The sequence below is a fragment of the Vulpes lagopus genome, chromosome 4 (genome assembly GCF_018345385.1).
Source record: "Vulpes lagopus strain Blue_001 chromosome 4, ASM1834538v1, whole genome shotgun sequence".
Lineage (NCBI taxonomy): Eukaryota > Metazoa > Chordata > Mammalia > Carnivora > Canidae > Vulpes > Vulpes lagopus.
Window position 1 is genome coordinate 99,194,884 of NC_054827.1, and position 19,249 is coordinate 99,214,132.

Consider the following 19,249-nt stretch of genomic DNA (forward strand, 5'->3'; position numbering starts at 1 on the left):
GAAAAACAAAAATGTGGTATATCTATACAATGGAATATTATTTGCAATAAAAAGAAATGAAACAGCACTAACACATGCTACAAGAGAAGCCAATCACAAAAGACCACATATAGTGGTCTTATAGAATACAAATATTCTATTTATAAGCAATGTTCAGAAAAGACAAATTTATAAATACAGGCAAATCTATAAAGTGGCAGTTGTCTAAAGCAAGGAGTGGAAAAGGATGGAGAGACTAGGGAGTAATAGCTTATGGTACAGTATTTCTTTTTGCAGTAATGAAAATATTTATGACTGGTGATGGTCATACCCCTATGTAAATATACTAAGAACCACTGAATTGTATGCTCTAAAGGGCAAATTGCATGGTATACGAATTATATTGCAATAAAGTCCATGTAAACAAAAGGTTATGTTGCAAAAAATAGGAAAACATCTGAGTAGCCAAAAACAATGGCATCTGTATGAATCTACCTTTATATCCTCCCAAAATAATACTTCAAGAATAAATCACTACACAAAATCATTCCCTTAATATAACTCAAAGACAGACAATACCCATTTCAAAAATTAGGAAGAGGCCTAAAACTAAAAAAATAAATGATGGGAAAGAACCAACTGTTAGCAAATAAACAGGAAATACAAGAAACTACGTAACAATTTTAAATACATTTGAAAACCCAGAACTAGGTAATTTCCCTAGGGAAATACTGACTCTATCAGAAATTAAAAACACAATTTCTGGACATGAAATAGAGAAAAACATCCCACAAAAAAAGCACCAGCCACAGATGATTTCATAGGAGAATTCTACCAAATCATCATTGCCCATGTAGCCTCAAAGCTCCATAAATTGCTCCAGATGCTAAAAATGAAGGAAAGCTTGTAAAGTTTTTATAAAACAATTATATTATTGACATCTAAATGATAGTGACTGTCCATAAAGACAGAGTCCCACTCCAAATATTAAAGCCCAAAATGATTTAAATATCTCTATACAAAAAGTATTAAGCAAAAAAAGGAGCAGAGGGCAACTTCCTACAAATACTCATGACAAAGAGATTTATTACAGGAATGCAAGGAAATTCACTGGTATCCTATTATTAAGTCTAAAGGAAAAAAATTCTATGATTCTATCCACAGACCTTAAAAAGGCATTTGACAAAATTCAATAGTCACTAGTAAATAAAGTTCAAGAAGGTATGTTCAATCTCTTAAAATAGCTGCTTTTTATTAAAGTACATGAAAAAAATCCAGCTTCACACACATATGCAGTTAAAAAAGGGAAGTTATTTTAGTAGCCCTTTTAGGTGATTATGGATATCCAAGTTTCATTTACACCCAAACTTGGTGTGAGTTTCTTAACACTTGCAATGTATAATCTAAGATGTATCAATGGACTTTTGTATTGTTACATAAATACCCATTGGCCAGCTTTGCACTTTGAATGGATATTCTGTCTATCATGGTTTTTTTTCTTTAATTTTCTTAAAAAATTTATTTATGATAGTCACACACACACACAGAGAGAGAGAGAGAGAGAGAGGCAGAGACATAGGCTGAGGGAGAAGCAGGCTCCATGCACTGGGAGCCCGACGTGGGATTCGATCCCGGGTCTCCAGGATCGTGCCCTGGGCCAAAGGCAGGCGCTAAACCGCTACACCACCCAGGGATCCCCTCCATCATGGTTTTATAACAGCATGCCTTAATCATTCGAAAAATACTTAGGCAAATCTTTCCAATGGTGACACATTTCACTGTATATTTTTTTTAAATTGTGTATTGGGGTGCTTAGGTGGCTCAGTCAAATGTCTAACTTTGGCTCAGGTCATGATCTCAGGGTCCTGGAACTGAACCCTCCATCAGGCTCTAAGCTCAGCACAGTGTCTGCTTGTCCCTCTGCCCCTATCCCTGCTCATGCTTGAGTACTCTCTCTCAAATAAATGAAATGAAATAAAAATAAGATAAAAATTATGTATTAATATCACCAATCTCATCAAAATCTGCTAAGTACTGAAAAGCTACTGGCTCATGGTAGTAGGTAAAAGCTGTCCAAGGGTTTAGTTTTTGTTTTAAATTCAATTTTCTTTATTGGCAAATAATGAAATACATCAGAATTGTTTTCTGAAGCATCAGGTACTCATTCGAGAAAAATGTCTGTCAAATATTCAAGTCTGGATAATCATACATTCCTTCAAGTAAAAGTATGTTGTATACACAGACATACACACAAATTGTTTCCAATTCAAACAATCACACAACTACTTCAGTATTAAGTACCTTATGCATATTTCCCATTTCAGTGCATAATTTTAAAACTATACTCAAAAGCTGAGATGCCATAAAACTAATCATTTTACTGCTTCAAGTCATTCTGAAACAAACACAGAATTGTTCTTTAAACTCTTGAGTGTGTGGCACTATTAGTAAGGTTTGGTGCCACTGCCTTGATTTGGGCTGTGGTGGCCAATTTTATCCACCGCTGCTTCTGGATCTTTATTGCAAATATCAATATAGTGAGAAAGACAAGATTTTCATACCATTATAAAAATAATTTTCCCTAGAGCCTAAAAGGATTTCAGAGACCTTTTAGGGTCCTCAGACCATCTTTTGAAAACACTGGTATTAGGAGATACTAAAAAATAGGGAAGAGAGGGAAGAAAGCACAAAAACAATAACAACAAAAAACAATGAAATACATCATTTGCAAAAAATATATTAAGATGTTAAAACTCAAGTAATGAGAACTGCAAACTAACACCACGCAGTGAATGGTAAAACAAAGTATGACAACTATTTTGTTGAGAAGGCTGTAGAGAAACACAATGCTGATGGATATGTAAACTCTATAATATTCTTCAGGAATTTCTTAATACTTGACAAAAATCACAAAAAACTAATCTTTTTTTTAAAAAACATTTTATTTATTTACTCATGAGAGACACAGAGAGAGAGGCAGACACACAAGCAGAAGGAGAAGAAAGTTCCACGCAGGGAGCCCGACATGGGACTCCATCCCGGGTCTCCAGGATCACGCCCTGGGCTGAAGGCGGCGCTAAACCTCTGAGCCACCCAGGCTGCCCACAAAAAAATAATCTTTTGACAGAGCAAACCAGATTCTAAGAATGTTCCCTGAAGATACATATACATCTCCAACAATATGAAAATACATACACAGCTATTCCTTGAAGACTGTTTGTTGATTGCAAATACTGGGAAAAATCTAATGCCCAAGAAATACCTATGGGGGGGGGGAGTGGTATAAGAGGGGGGATTATTCTTTTGCTTTTTTCCTTCCTTCGTTGGAGGAGACTCAGACTAATCTTTTATTCTATATACTTTTATATTGCTCATTTGCATCTTGCTTGGTAATTCTTTTATTTAAAAATTTTAAAATAAAACAAAAATATAAAGAAATGCTGAAAATGTCAGGAACTTTCAATAAGAAAGAGATAAGATATTTTCCTCAAGATTTACTTGTGAAAAAATCTAAGCATAGTTTTTGGCTACAGTGAGTCAGGGTCGAAAATCTGGCTTGGACCACTGCTTCTATGCAGCTCTGGCACTTAATAAGGCATGTAAATCCTGGATCAGTGCTTGCTACAGTTCATTTAATGACGACCCAGAAGTCTGTGATTCCCTCAAATCCAGCTGGGGATGAGAATCACTTGGGAAGTTTCAAACGTGCTTGCTGATGTATAACCCCCACCTCATACCGATTAAATAAAACTGGGAGAGGGGAGATAGATAGTAGGCACTTTTTAAAAAGTGATTCTAATGAGCAGCAGGTGCTGACCACCTCAGCCTTAAATGGTTTGTGAACTTCAGACCAGGGTGGCAATCGAAAATTTCAAAGGTTACAACTATTCTTCACTTCCCTTTCCCTCTACCTTCACCATTATCGTATTTGGCCTTCTCAATAGATTTCTTACCTCCACCAGGTTAGAATTTACCCTCCCTCCAATGTTTGAAAGGTTATCATTCTAAAACAAACCTGGTAACCTGATCCTGTCGTTCCACTGCCCATAGGTCCAAATTCCTTAGTATGAAGCATCGTGAAATACAAAGACAACTTGCTTCCCAGCACTCTAGTATTTGCTCTAAACACGGTGATACGGATCCCTGCTTAAGCATGCCAAGTATTAGCAAATGCTATGCTTTTGCATCTCCTCTCTACATTCTTTAGAACCTCATCAGTCTTGCAAGCTTCAGCTCATTCTTCAAAATCCAAGTTTAATGTCATCTCATTCATAAAACCACTCTACTTTTCCACTGTAGAAGAGGTACACACTTCTGCTCCCTAACACATGGCAGTGTAAGTAACCCGGGTATCAAGGCCCAATTTTTTTTTTTTTCAATTCACAAGACATACAGAGAGAGAGAGAGGCAGACATAGGCAGAGGGAGAAGCAGGCTCCCCACGGCTCTGGGATCACACCTTGAGCCAAAGGTGGATGCTCAACCACTGAGCCACCCAGGTGTCCCAATCAAGGAGGAATGCACATACTCATCTACATATTCCAGCTAAGTATAACTCTGTAAGAGCCTAACACAGAGTGGTTTGTTAACAATAGTTAAGTTCCCATTTATAGAAAGTTGTTTTTTGGTTTTGTTTTTTGTTTTTTTAAACAAGCACTAACTTGAGCACTAGAAGCTCAGATTTCTGGAAAAATTAACGTCCATGGTAGTACCACAGATTTTGAACCTTCCAAAATTCTCAAGTAAAAACAAGCAGGGCAACTACACAATAAACAAAACACCCATGGACTTTTAAACAAATCCCAGTAACCAACGTATCCCCTCACAGTACAAAACACAAGCAGTCAGGGAGGAGCAACTATGAGACTTGGGTGTCCCCAACACTTATATGGAAGAAAAGCCATACATACAGCGTCCAAGATCTGAGGAACCCCCAAGTAACCGATAGATATTCACTGGAAAGAATGGCAGGTCAATTTGAGAGCGGCAGCTGAAATTGGAAGGCATTTCGCCTGCTTCCAATAGTGGGTGAGAGCAAGGAGCCTGGCAGTAGAGCCTTAACCAGCTGGAGCAGAGTAACCCGTAGGAATTCTAAACACTGATCTTTCAAGGCCTTTCTAGGATAAGGCCACACAATATGGAGAAATTGTTGGCAGTGGAAATCAAAATTTGGTGGGACAGGAACAACAGAGACAAAAGAGAAGGTCCAGATAAAAGTGTGCAAAAAGCAAATGTCCAAACGCAGCAGTTATGTTTTTTGGCAGACATACACACATGTACGTGTACATACACACACACACACACACACACAGGAAAATGAAGCCAATTTCTAAAAAAAACTCACTAATTTTACATAAAATGAGCAAAGAAAATAACAGGATAAAATCCCTTACAAAATTACTATAAATATAGTGAGTAGCAAAATAATATTCCTATAGAAAATGGAAGCATGCCAGAAAGAGTGCTCAAAGAAAAAAAAAGGATCAAAACTATTATTACAAAACAAACTAGAAGGCATAAGAAAATATGTAAGACATGAAAGAACATAAATAAGAATTAGAAAAACTCAAAAATGAGTTGACAGAGTTCAAGAGCTAATCATAAATTTTAAAAGGTCATTTTTGACAGGATCATAAGACTAATAAATAATACTATAAAAGAAAGTGAAAGGAGAAATCTTTTTAAAAACAAAGAAATGATACCTAAGATTTTTTTTAAAAGATGTCAGAGAAAAATTACAAATATTGGGAGACAGGAAATAGAGATACAACATATATATAGCAAGAGTCTCTAAAAAACTAAAACAAGGGGAAAGAACAGTAAAAACTGTAAAAAAACAAAAATGAAAACAAAACTTTATTATTTTTTAATTGAAACTACATACCCAAAGGATACATATCACTATAGATATGAGTTATCTGAGAGTATCAATTCAGAGACACCAACACCAAAATTGACTCCAATAAAATGACTAGATTTAAGGAAAAATGTTCTTTGGTATCTAGGTAAAAAGATCTCAAAACTTACAAAGAAACTTAGATTACCAATCACACTTGGGATAGCAACATGTTATGCAAAAAATAACATAGTTAAAATACTCAAAACAGTAAGCCAAGGATTTTATATCCAGTAGAACAGACCTTCAGGTATAAAAGGCAAAGATAAGCTAATAAACATGCAAAACCAGAGAATATTATTTTCATGATCTCTTCTTAAAGAGTCTAATGGAGAATGACTTTCTGACAATCAAAATGACAAGAAACACACGACTGGTGATAAACACTAAATATATACTTACTTAGAATACTAAGATTAAATTAGGTTAAAGAGTGAAAGGATCAAATTATGTGATACCAATATGATTTAGATAGAGTAAAAAACCATGCTTCAAAATGGGGAGAGGAGGCTCAGGGTTTAGCACCACCTTCAGCCCACGGCATGATCCTGGGGACCCAGGATCGAGTCCCACATCAGGCTCCCTGTGTGGAGCCTTGCTTCTCCCTCTGCCTGTGTCTCTGCCTTTCTCTCTCTCTCTGTGTCTCATGAATACATAAATAATTGTTTTTTAATGGGGAGAGGAGTAGGATAGCATGCATAAAAATTTTTAGTATTGTTTCCAGCAATTAAAATTGATAGTGGCAGAATTATTACTATTCTAGACAACTGGTATGATCAGTACTAGACTTACTAAAAAGACTAACATGGTTGCCTTCCTGAGGCACTTTCTAAAGAAATGTAAATTAAACATTGGTAGGTGTTCCAAAAGATAGTTGACTTTTATATATATATACATGAGAAAATGTCCAAGATAATGGGTTTTTAAAAAAATTTTTATGATGGTGGAGGAGGTGATTTAAAGCAGTATAATATGGTCTCATTTATTTGTTTGTGCACACACATATGTGGTTATAGCTTTTGAGTGGAAGAGCATCAAAGAATCTTACTTTCACCATATTTTATCCTTTTGAGACCATAAATAGCCACGAGCAGCAAGAACTTAAATGTTTATGTCTTTGCCTGGTAGGGAAACAGAATTTATGGCCTGAGATCTGTCCAGTTATTTGTCCAGTTTTACTGGACACTAGCCACACCCATTCCTTTACATACCATTATGACAGCTTTTGCCTTGAGTAATTGCAACATAGATAAGGAGACACTATCTATGGCCCATAAAGCTGAACCAATTTACTATCTGATCCTTTATAGAAAGGTTTGCCCATTCCTGTGTTTGCCCACTCCATGTGTTAAAGCATTTCTGATTCCTTAAAAAAAAAAAAAAAAAAAAAGAAAAAAGAAAAGGAAAAAAGTCGTTTCTGAAAGTTGATTCAGTTGCAGAAATATCTGGATAACCTCTTTTCCAAACATTCTTCTCTATTCTTTCAAAGATGCTCAATTCTCTACTTACAGATTTTCCCTAGTTGCCTTCTATTTTTTCTCCTGGTTGCCTTCTATTTTTAATTCTGGTTTTCCATATGCAACATTTTTACAAATCAGCCACCTTAATCCTAACTTTTTTCACCAATCATAATTTTCCTCTTCATTTAATTCCTCCTATCAACACTCAACATCCTATGGTACTTATTCCAGCTGTTTGTTTTTGCAATGGACCCTGGGATCACTGAATTTTAAAACCAAATGGATCCTCAGCAATCATCTGATTCAGCTTCCTTTTTACAAATGAAAGCAGAGGCCTAGGATCCTATGTGTGCCTCTACCACTTTCAAATTATGACTTATATTGGACCTCTGTGGACTTGAGTTCCCTGACTTGAATAAACAGGATTAGGATTTTATTAACTCTGATACACTTGCCTATTCAAAATTAGTGGTAAACCCAAACTAGATCAGAAGTCACAAGAACAAAAAAAAAAAAAAAAAAAAAAAAGAAGTCACAAGACCCCTACAATTTTTCTACATTATCTTGGTAGTTTCCCAGAACATTATTGAAATTATCTTGAATGTCAGACTGGTTCCTTTTTATCTCTGTATCCTTAAACAGTCTGCGGGCTATTCAAATTGTATGTGTCCCCACTTATTCTTACACTCTGCCTCACTTACAGTTCTGATTCCTAATTTGTAGCTTGCATTTCTAATTCCTATTCTATTTTCTTTTTCCCAGCTTCTTATAGTACACTACCAATTGCTATTCTCCAAAACTGTCACTTTCTCCACAAAACTGACCTCACTACCTATGTTCTAAAATGGGGGGGGGGGGGGGGGGGGCCAAGACCCAAACTTTGGCTCCTTCCTTACCAAACTTACCAATTTTGTTTATTGCATGTGAAGGAGTTTATGTAATATAATTATATAAGTTCTGAATTTCAGAAATTATATTCCATAAACATTTTTTAAATTTAAAATTAATTTGACATACAAATGGAAAAAGCATTATATGCAGAGTCCAACGACCTGGGTTCAAGTTATAGCTCTTTTGCAGTATTTGAGTAGATAGACCTGACACTCATTCTGTGTGGTTATTAACACTTACTTCACAGAACATTAAATAGTTCAAAACATTCATAGTGCACTCTATCAAGGTAAACAATGGTTTCCAACAGCTAAAACAAGCCTACCTTAGCTTACATGCTTACTTCAGTGTAAATGCTTACATTATATCTTATACCAGTTTGGTACTACTCAACAGATATGTAGGGGGTTCCCCCTCCCCTTCTTGGAACAGGCTGAATGAGATATAATTCACATATCATAAAATTCACTCTTTAAACTGTACAATTAAATGTTTTTGTACATTCACAGAGGTGTACAACCATCACCATAAACAATTTAATAGTATTTTCATCACCCTAAAAAGAAATCCCTTACTCTTCAGCCATCATCCCTTAATGACCCCCAACCCTAAGTGACCACTAGTCTACTTTCTGTCTATTCACCTGTTCTAACCATTTCATATACATGGAATCATGGAATCATACGGTCCTCTGACTGGCTTCAAATGTTAGTAAATGTTAGTGAAATGTTTTAAACATTTATCCATATTGTAGTACATTTCTTTTTATTACTAAATAATATTCTCTTCTATGGATATACTCCATATTTTGCCTATTCGTTATTCATCAGGTGGTGGACAATTAGAGCTTATTTCCACTTCCTATTATGAGTAATGCTGCTATGAACACTCATGTAAAAGTTATTGTGTGAAAATTTTTTTCCATTTCTGTTAGGTGTATACCTAGCAGTGGAATTGTTGGGTCACATGGTAAGTCTATACTTAACTTTTGAGGAACTCCTTGTTTCCCATCATGGCTACCCCATTTTACATTTCTACCAGCCAATATCCACATCCTTGCTAACACTTGTTACAGTCTGCCAGTGATAACAGCCATTCTAGTGGGTTGCTAGGGTATCTCATTGTGACTTTTAACATGTATTTCCCTGATGGCTAATGATATTAAGCATCTTTTCATGAGTTAATTGGATATTTCTATATCTTCTTTAGAGAAATGTCAACTCAAATCCTTTGTCCATTTTCAATTGAATTATTTGCCTTTTTATTGTTGTTAATAAGAGGTTTTAAATATTCTGGATAGAAGTCCCTTATCAGATATATATTTGCAAATATTTTCTTCCATTCTGTGGGTTATCCTTTCACTTTCTTTAGGGTGTCCTTTGGAATACAAGCTTTTCACTTTGATGTGGTCCAATTTATCTGTTTTCTTTCTCTTTTGTTGTTTGTGTTTTTAACATCATATCTAAGAAACCACTGCCTAAGTCAAGGTCACAAAGATTTACTTCAAGAATTTTCTTCTAAGAATTTTATAGTTTTAACCCTTAAACATTTAAGTCTATGCTCCATTTTAAGTTAATTTTGCACCTGATGTGAAGTAGAAATCCAAATTCACTCTTTTGCTGGGTGATGTTCCAGCACCATTACTTACAGAGACTACCTTCCCCTACTTTATTGTCTTGGCACCTTCTTCCAAGTTTACTTATTCCATCACCTCCCAGGCTGAAACATTTGACTGTTCACCCTCAGACTATCTCCTAACTAGGTTCCTTGCATTCAACTTTCACCCTTTAATTGTGTAGTATATACTCATTTAATCTTTTTTACAATGCTTTTTCAGAAAATAAAAAAAAGATGACCAACTCATTCTTTTAAATTCCTGAGAATTTACTTCATTTCTCAAAGGATTATAAAAATGTATATTCACTTTCTAAGAAAGCATATCTGAAACTAAAGAAAGTGGGATTGTGTCACAGTGGCAAGAAAGATGGAACATAGGACCTTCTGAATTATCATCTCAAGCTATAGACCTGCACCTGCCAATATGATAGCTATTAGACACATGATTACTGAGCACTTAAAATGTGGCTAGTATTAACTGAAATATGCTGAAATTATAAAAGGTACATTGGTTTTGTAAGACTCAGTATGAAAAAATATATCAATTTTTGAATATTGAGTACATACAGAAAACGGTATTTTAAACATATTAAGTTAAATAAGATTATAAAATTCGCTTCACCTGTATTTTATATTTTTTAATGTAAAGATTAAAAAATTTTACATTACATATGTGGTTTGCTTTTGTATTGTACTGGTATTGGACAATGCTGCTATGACAGACCTCCTAAGGGTGACCTTGCTGAATAGACTGGCCTTCTACATAATTATATTTTATTGGGCATAACCAAGTACTAAACATCAAGGGGATATAAAATTAGGATTTCCTATCCTTAGGAAAATTATAATGCAGTAGAAGGTGGGGTAGACAACAACCTGAGGAATATATTCATCTGTCATTGAGGACCAATAGGGAGACCAGAATCCAGGAAGAAAAGAGTTCTGCCTGTTTTTATTCTCTAATTCCAAGGACTACAATAGTGCTTATCATACCGTGGAGCACCAAAAAATTACTTAGCCTTGAGGAATAATAGGATTTCAATGGCTTCTAGTATTCTCAAGTGAAGAAAGCTTCCTCTGAGAATGCAAATAGAAGAATGAGGCAAATTCAAAAGCATACCATATTATTCTTGACAATAAACAGGAGAAAAATGTTAGTTTTAATCTACAGGAATTTTCTTCTTTTAAAAGAAGCTACTTCTATCCTTTTTTATCACGGACTACCAGATGTCAAAGACTATGATTTGGCTTTTATTTGGCAATACTCCAAGGTTCTGCCAAAAGAATATAGCCTCAAATTATCACCTTAACTTTTTACTACTGCCAAAAGCCCACCAGCTCACCTCAAGGAGAATGACTTTCTCCATTCCTCTGTCAATGTTTTTTAAAAACGTGATGCCAGAGGCCATGGCCCTCTATTTCAAACTGGAACATTTTAAAATCACATATTAGGGGCCCCATTCCAAACCAAATGAATCAGAATCTCTGTTAGTTGGGGGATGACTTACTTGATTTCTCTTTACAATAAGCCCAGGGAGCCACTGCTCTAGATTCGCGGTCAGCAAACTATGGCCTTCAAGCCAAATAAATAAGTAAAGTTTTAGTGGAACACAGCCATACCTATCTGTCTACCTATTGTCTGTGGTAGCTTCTGCAATACAACTGCAGAGTTGAGTAGTTGTGACAAATTTATGATCTGCAAGATGTAAAATGTTTATTTATCATCCGCTTGTCACACCAAATTTTTCTGATAATGCTCTTAATAGTCTAAATTTTATTCTGGATCAACGTGGAACACCAAAAGACTGATATATTTGAAAGTACTGTTCTGCAGCCTCAGAGAATGAAGTCAACTGAATTATGCTTTGGCATACGTCTCTCAACTTGTACTGACAGTGCTATTTTTAAAAACCTTCAAAAAAAAATTCCTGAAAAAAAAAAAAACAATAACAACAAAAAAAAAAATTCCTGGAGGGATGGTCATTGAGAACTTCTATTCTATCACAGTCTCTTTAATGAGGCCCAGAAGCAACACAGGTCTAAGTTCCCAGCTCAACAGTTAACATGTTTAATAACCAAAGATTTATGAATTATATACTCATCTCTATGTAACTTCTGATGACATTTTCCTAGGCTGGTACCTTTCCATGAAAAAAGAAAACTAAAGCACAAGAAGCCAGCTACAGAACAAAACTTACACTAATCTTCTAAATAGAAAACTCAGAGTTGCCTATTACATCTACCATGAGTTGGTAGGACACTTCTTGCACATTCAGAAAATTGGACTGTTTTCTCAATATTCAAGATCTTTCCCAACTTTACCTAAGCTAATGAGATAAAGATCATTAGCAAAAGCACTTAACACTGCCCTATGCTTAAAATCCTAACTAAAGCAAGCAAAATAGTAGAAAAGAGAAACAAACTCTAGTTAATTTAAGTGTCTTCTTTTGGGGTGCCTAGGTGGCTCAGTTAAGTGTCTGCCTTTGGCTCAGGTCATGATGCCAGGGTCCCGAGACTGAGTCTAGCATCAAGCCCTGCACTGGGCTCCCTGCTCCTCAGGAAGCCTGCTTTTCTCTCCCCCTCTGCTCGTTCATACGTGTTCTCTCTCTCTCTCTCTCTCTCATTCTCTCTCTCTCTCTCATAAATAAATAAATAGGAATAAGGAAAGGATGTCTGCTCACCATTCCTATTCAACAACACAGCAGGTGCAATAAGGCACGAGAAAGAAATGAACTGTATATAGATCAAAAAGAAGAAATAAAACTACAAAACAGTATTAACAAAATAAAAGAAGAGGAAGATACATCACATTCAAAGTTTGATTCAATATTGCTGTCAATTCTCCCTGAATTACTCTGTAGATGCAATCCCAATAAAAATCTCAGATTTTATTTGATAAACTTATTCTAAAATTTATGTAGAAACACAAGAGAACTAAAATGGTCAAACAATTAAAAAAAAAAAGAAATCTGCAGGATCCACACCACCTGATTTCTCTTTTAAAATAAAACTACAGTAACAAAGGCAGAAGTAACTGGCAGAAGGGACAGACACTTAGAGCAACAAAACAGACTAGGGAAAGACCTATTTTTGACCAAAGTAGAAAACATTTAAAGAAGAAAGGATAATCCTTTTACTAATGGTTGCTCAAAATTTTGTAGACATCCATATTAAAAAAAAAAATTTCTGCCCCCTCAACTCATATAACATATACACAATTTAACTCAAATAAAACATCCAGAAAAAAACCTGAGACCTCGGGCTTGGCAAAGACATCTCAAAAGCATGATTGATAAAAGGAAAAACTAACAAAGTGGACTTTATCAAAATTTGACACTTCTCCGCAAAAGACTCTCAAGAGAAGGAAAAAAGCAAGCTCCAGGCAGGGGGAAATATTTGTAAAGCAATACCTGATAAAGAATCTGTATCTTGAATATATAAAGAATTCTCAAACACAGTAACAATGATTGTGCACCAAAGGACACAATCAACAGAATGAAAGGCCATCCACAAAATGACAAAAAATATTTACAAGTCATATATCTGCTAAGTGGTCAATATTCAGAACATATAAAGAATCCCTAAAACTCAATAACTAAAAACAACCCAATTTAAAAAATGGCAAAGGACTTGAACAGATAGTAATTTCATATGTATTTTACCACAACTTAAAAAAAAAAAAAAAACCTCAATAAAAAGAAAACCAACAACACAATTAAAAGTGGGCAAAAGATTTAAATATATTTTACCGAAGAAGATACATGGATGAAAAGCACACAGATATATATTACCATCAGTCTTCAAACAATTGCAAAGCAAAATCACAATGACTACACACCTATTAGAATGACTAAAATTAGGGCAGGAACTCCCCCCCCCCCACCCTGATAATTTCAGTGCTGATAAGGATACCAAAGCAAAAGAACTCTGAGATGCAAAATGGTATGGACAGTTTGGCGGTTTCTTACAAAGTTAAACATTAACTTACCCTAAGACCCAGACCAAGTCCATTCCTAAGTATTTAACCAGGAGAAATGAAAAGTTAAGTTCATGCAAAAACCTATACACTAGAGAATTATTTATAATCACCAAAAACTGCAAACAACCCAAATTATTCTACATTCATACAATGGAATGGTACTCAAGCAATAAGAAGGACCTAAAAATAACAGCAACATAAACTACTGATGCAAGCAACATCCTAGAGAAATCTTAAATAGCTAAAAGAAGCCAATCTAAAAAGGCTACATATCACAAAAATAAAAAAAAATAAAAAGGCTACATATATACATATATACTGCGTGCATGTGGGGGGGGGTGTATAAATACACACACACACACTATATGAGTTCACTTATATGACCCTGTGAAAAAGGTAAAGTAGAGAACATAAAACACATCAGTGACTTCCAAGTGCTAGAGTGAGGGAACGAAGTTGACTACAAATGGGTACAAGAGAAAATTTCAGGTGATAGGACCGTTCGATATTTTGGTTGTGCTGGTGGTTACAAGACTATGTCAATTTATCAAACTCAGAACTGTACACTAAGGACAAATTTCCTATATGCAAATTATACCAACAAAAGCAATAAAGGTATTAAAATAAATGTAATGTGGTGACATACACAATACCAAATTACATCACAACAATCTAATAATTACAAGGTATGAAGCTATTTTACAACGTTTAATCTGATTTAAATATTTTGCTATCTATTAGCACATTTCAGAATTGTCCATATTTTAGCCTTAAAAATTAAAAGTTAAGGTCATTATTACTTAATGATTTCTTTTTCCATTTAGGGAGGCATAAAAAAGTCAACTATCTGAAATCACTGTGTTTATTTTTTTAAAGAGTTGATCTGTTTATTCATGAGAGAGAGAGAGAGAGAGCACACGCTAGTGTCAGAGACACAGGCAGAGGAAGAAGCAGGCTCCATGCAGGGAACCTGATGTGGGACTCAATCCCGGGACTCCGAGATCACGTCCTGGGACGAAGGCAGGCACTAAACTGCTGAGCCACTCAGAGATCCCTGAAATCACTGTTTTTTAATAATTAATTTACCCATTATTTATTATGTGAAGATTCAAACATTCACAAAATAATCATGGGCAGAGTTCAGGAATATGATTTACCTACACCTTGCCATTTTCCTAACAATGGACACAGTTGGTAGAAAACAGTACTATGAAGTATTTAATCTCTGATCTTGGGGTGCCTGGTGGGGCTCAGTTGGTTAAGCAGCTGACTCCTGATTTGGCTCAGGTCACAATCTCAGGGTTGTGGGATGGAGCCCTGTGCCTGGCTCTGCACTAAGTATGGATCCTACTTAAGATTCTCTGTCTCCTGAGGTGCCTGGGTGGCTCAGTTGTGCCTTCAGCTCAGGTTGTGATCTCTGGGTCCTGGGATTGAGCCCCACGTTGGGCTCCCTGTTCAGCGGGGAGCATGCGAGTTCTCCCCTTCCCACTGTGCCTACTCTCTCTCTTTTTCACTCTCTCAAATAAATTTTAAAAAAGATTCTCTCTCTCCTTCTCCCTTTGCCTCCCCCCCCTCAAATTATCTAATTTCCTCTATTCATTCTTTAAGGGCAAGAGTAATCAGAAGAGTTAGCTCTCTTCAAAGGCAGAATAGGGGAGAGTTATGGGAGGTGCTCACTTCAGGTTAAGCATGAAGAGCTGCCATTAGTCCCATTTTAAGCCTGTAAAAACCCAGGCTTTAGCATAGGGTTAGATCACTTGCCCATTTCTAAAGGAAAGGAGGCAGCACTAGAATTCATATTCAGGACAGTCTCACTTCAGAGAGAGCTCTTACTCTTATCGCTTACTGTTATTTGCTCTCTGTCCACCTGAAATTGCATAAGCAATAGCTTGGGTCTATGTATTTCAAATCAAGAATATCTTTTAGGATTTTATTACTCACAACTTGGTTTGATTTTAAATCCCAAGCCTACAATACAAGCACACCTAATCAGAAAGGCTGAAGCAGTTTATAATTTATACCATCATACAATGTCTTTTATCTGATGGCTCAAATTTTTAAAAATTTTTGTAATTTCTTACATCAGGAATAAAAAAAAAGCTAACCACCACCAAAAGGACATACGAAAAAGTAATCATGTTCACTTTTAACCTTAATAAAGAATTTATTGCAACTCTAATTTTAAACAAAGGAATATAGAAAAGTTTTTTCCCTTTCTTCTGACTTCCTGACATCTGGCTTTTCTCTATTGTTTTCAAAAGCTGCCAGTATCCTGAGTTATACACAGATTATTTACTGCAACAGAAACTTACCCTGTGAAGCGTCACTGTGTGTTGTTCCCATATAGCTGTTTCCTCCATTGCTGTGTTCTGATAAAGGAAAAGAAAAACAAATTATCTTTTAAGAAAATGTCATTAATAAAGTGAGAACATCCAGCAATTTGCACACTGGAATCTCATACTATTAGTATTTGATATTCTGAAATAATTATGGAAGGCTTTTTTGTTTCTTTTATTTTTGTTGTAATAGATAGGAAACTACACGCAGGAACTTCCTTTGTTTTTAACTTAATCTGCACAGATGCTGCTCTATATTCATTCATGGCAGCTAATTCTGTAACTTTATACTTAACATCAGATAGAAAAAGAATGAAAGTTGAAATAGTACTATTTTAAAATATCTGATGACACACAAAACATTTTAAAAAGCATTCCTTACGTTGTACAAAGGAAGGAAAAGTCAAATACCTCTTAACTCCGTAATTGTAAATATACATGTTACAGGAAACCAGATAAGACCACTACATAGATTTGGACATTGGTGCTTTAAAAAAATCACACAATTAAACACTACTGCTCCACTTAGTTTCAGTTTTGCTACAAACTATCTTCTCAAGCTTTGTTTATAACCCTAAGGAAAAAAAGTTTTTCTAATTTATGTATCATGCACACACATGCGAAACAAACAAATAAAAAACAGCAGGGGAGGTGGGTGGGAGAATGGGGTAACGCAGTGATGGGCATTAAGGAGGGAAAGTGATGTGATGAGCACTGGGTGTTGTTATACTGTATGCTGGAAAATTGAATTTAAATTAAAAAAATGAATTAATGCTAATGAAAGAAAGAAAGAAAGAAAGAAAGAACGAACGAACGAACGAAAGAAAGAAAGAAAGAAAGAAAGAAAGAAAGAAAAACAAGCAACTACAAAATACCCCAAGAATCATCATAGAGTTGAAACATCAGCTCCAATTCAGGGATTACTCAAACCACTGTGTAGTTCAGGTTTGCCTCCTGTCAAGAACGTCTTATGAGAGAGGGAAGTAAGTTACTATCTTATCTAAGGCATTGACACTAAAAAATTCAGAAAAAAATTTCTTAGAAATTGGGTTAATTGCTTTTGGAGGCCTAAGTAATTCAGTCTCTTTTACTATTATCATTTCATGGAACTGGCGCTATTAAAAATATATTTATAAACAAAAAAAAATTTTAAGGCCTTTCCAGAATTAACAAAAGGCAGGGTAGAAGGGGAGAATGCTGAGTATGATATTCTCAGAACATCACGGATTACCCACTGTTATAAATGCCAATTTCACAAGTGAGATCTGTTTTCTATTACACTGTCATTAGCATTGTGAGAATATTCCCATCAAGGTGTCATGGACCCATTTCTCCTTTCCCACAGCATCTTTAATCAAAGATTAATACCACTTTAGAAAATGAATCCCTATAAAGAAAGCCTGCTTCCCTAAATTCAAAGCAACTAGATTAACTTTCCTGCCAGATGAATAGGACAGGGAGAGAAAGGATCTCTCTGTTCACTCCCATAGATAAAAACTACCAACCTTACCAAGGTTTTGTTTCAATCTTCCAATCAAATGCAGCAAAACCTCCCTTTAATGGGACTTCTGCTAGAAACAAAGCTGTTCTGTTTTTTCACAGAAATTGACCAGGATTTAATGTATTAAAAACAAAATTCCTCCATTAATGTAAAGCAATGATGATACGAGTAATTCTGCTAAACACTGAGAGTCCTACTGAAATATACGTGATAAAAATATCTGCAACAATTGCCAGTTTGTCCAATCTTAGCTGACTTATTAAAAATGAGAACTGCTTGCATAGCTCTAAGCTCATCTTTTCTTGATCCACTTTAACCAGTAGCATTGCTCCACTGCCTTTTTAATCTCTTTCCTATCAGTGCAAAGGAAAAGTGATCTGACAACAAGCAAGTACTGTGATAACACTTTCTTTGGTATGAAGCAGTTTATCATCCTCCATATGATTTTAATGACCTCAGATTTTTCTATTTTGTAAAACAATGTTAATCAAACAAGGAGATTAACGTTAAGGAGGGAAAAACAGGTTATGAAACAGCTTATATATTGTTATCCTAATTATGCTTAAACATGAGTAGTAACAGGAAGGCTAAAAGGAGACAAAATGTTAACAATGATCATCTTCAGAGAGAAGGGATTAGGAGTTACATTTTTTCATTAGTTATTTTATCCCTTTGTTTTCCTTTCTTCACTCCTAATCAGAATAAACTGCTAAGGTATTTCAAACCACATTCACCAAATCTCCTTTGAAACTTCAAATATCTATTATTAACTTTGTTTTAGGGAAACAAACAGTATTTAAGAAGATTATTTTGTTTTACAGTTAATTATAAAAAATATTTATTCTACTGTTGGTAAATGTAGATAATGTAAATATTAAGGTCTCAATATACAAGCTTCAAGAGAAGTACAAAAAGAGAAATTTATTTTCTTTGGGTAAGGGAAAAACTAAAAATGCTAAAACAACTGTTCTAGGCATTCCAATCAAAATGAGTATGTTTCTTTGCTGGAAGATTAGAAAGCACACATCTCAACTAATTCAATGCCTTCCCAAGAAAGGGCAATATAATAGCTCACTTCTCTGTTAAAGCCAAACAGCCTTATTAGTCTGATTTATCACAAGGGAGACCTATGTAGTACAAGAAGACAACAGAGAATGAGACATTAAAAAGGTGATTAGGGGATCCCTGGGTGGTGCAGCGGTTTGGCGCCTGCCTTTGGCCCAGGGCGCGATCCTGGAGACCCAGGATCGAATCCCACGCCGGGCTCCCGGTGCATGGAGCCTGCTTCTCCCTCTGCCTATGTCTCTGCCCGCCCCCCTCTCTGTGTGCCTAACATAAATAAATTAAAAAATTAAAAAAATTTTTAAATAAATAAATTAAATAATAAATAAAATAATAAAATAAAATAAAAAGGTGATTAGTTAGGCTCTTGACCAGCATATTAAATCGATTTAATCTATATTATTATGCCTTGCCAATCCTATCAACTTAAACCACAAAACAAAACAAAAATGTAGTCGCAGGTTAAATCATGAAGCATGTCCTCTCTCTACTCTCTATAGCTTTTGTTTTCCTTCAGTAGCAAAAGCAG

At 35.4% G+C, this 19,249-nt stretch overlaps 1 protein-coding gene across 7 annotated transcripts in view; it reads right to left on the minus strand.

Moving 5' to 3' along the window:
* Window positions 1–19,249, minus strand: part of TJP1 (tight junction protein 1) — a 244,509-nt gene that overhangs the window by 65,958 nt on the left and 159,302 nt on the right. For all 7 annotated transcript variants that reach the window (XM_041751851.1, XM_041751848.1, XM_041751847.1 and 4 more), the window contains one exon: window positions 16,134–16,190. In XM_041751851.1, the coding sequence (XP_041607785.1) occupies window positions 16,134–16,190 (57 nt within the window). The remainder of the gene's footprint in view (window positions 1–16,133; window positions 16,191–19,249) is intronic.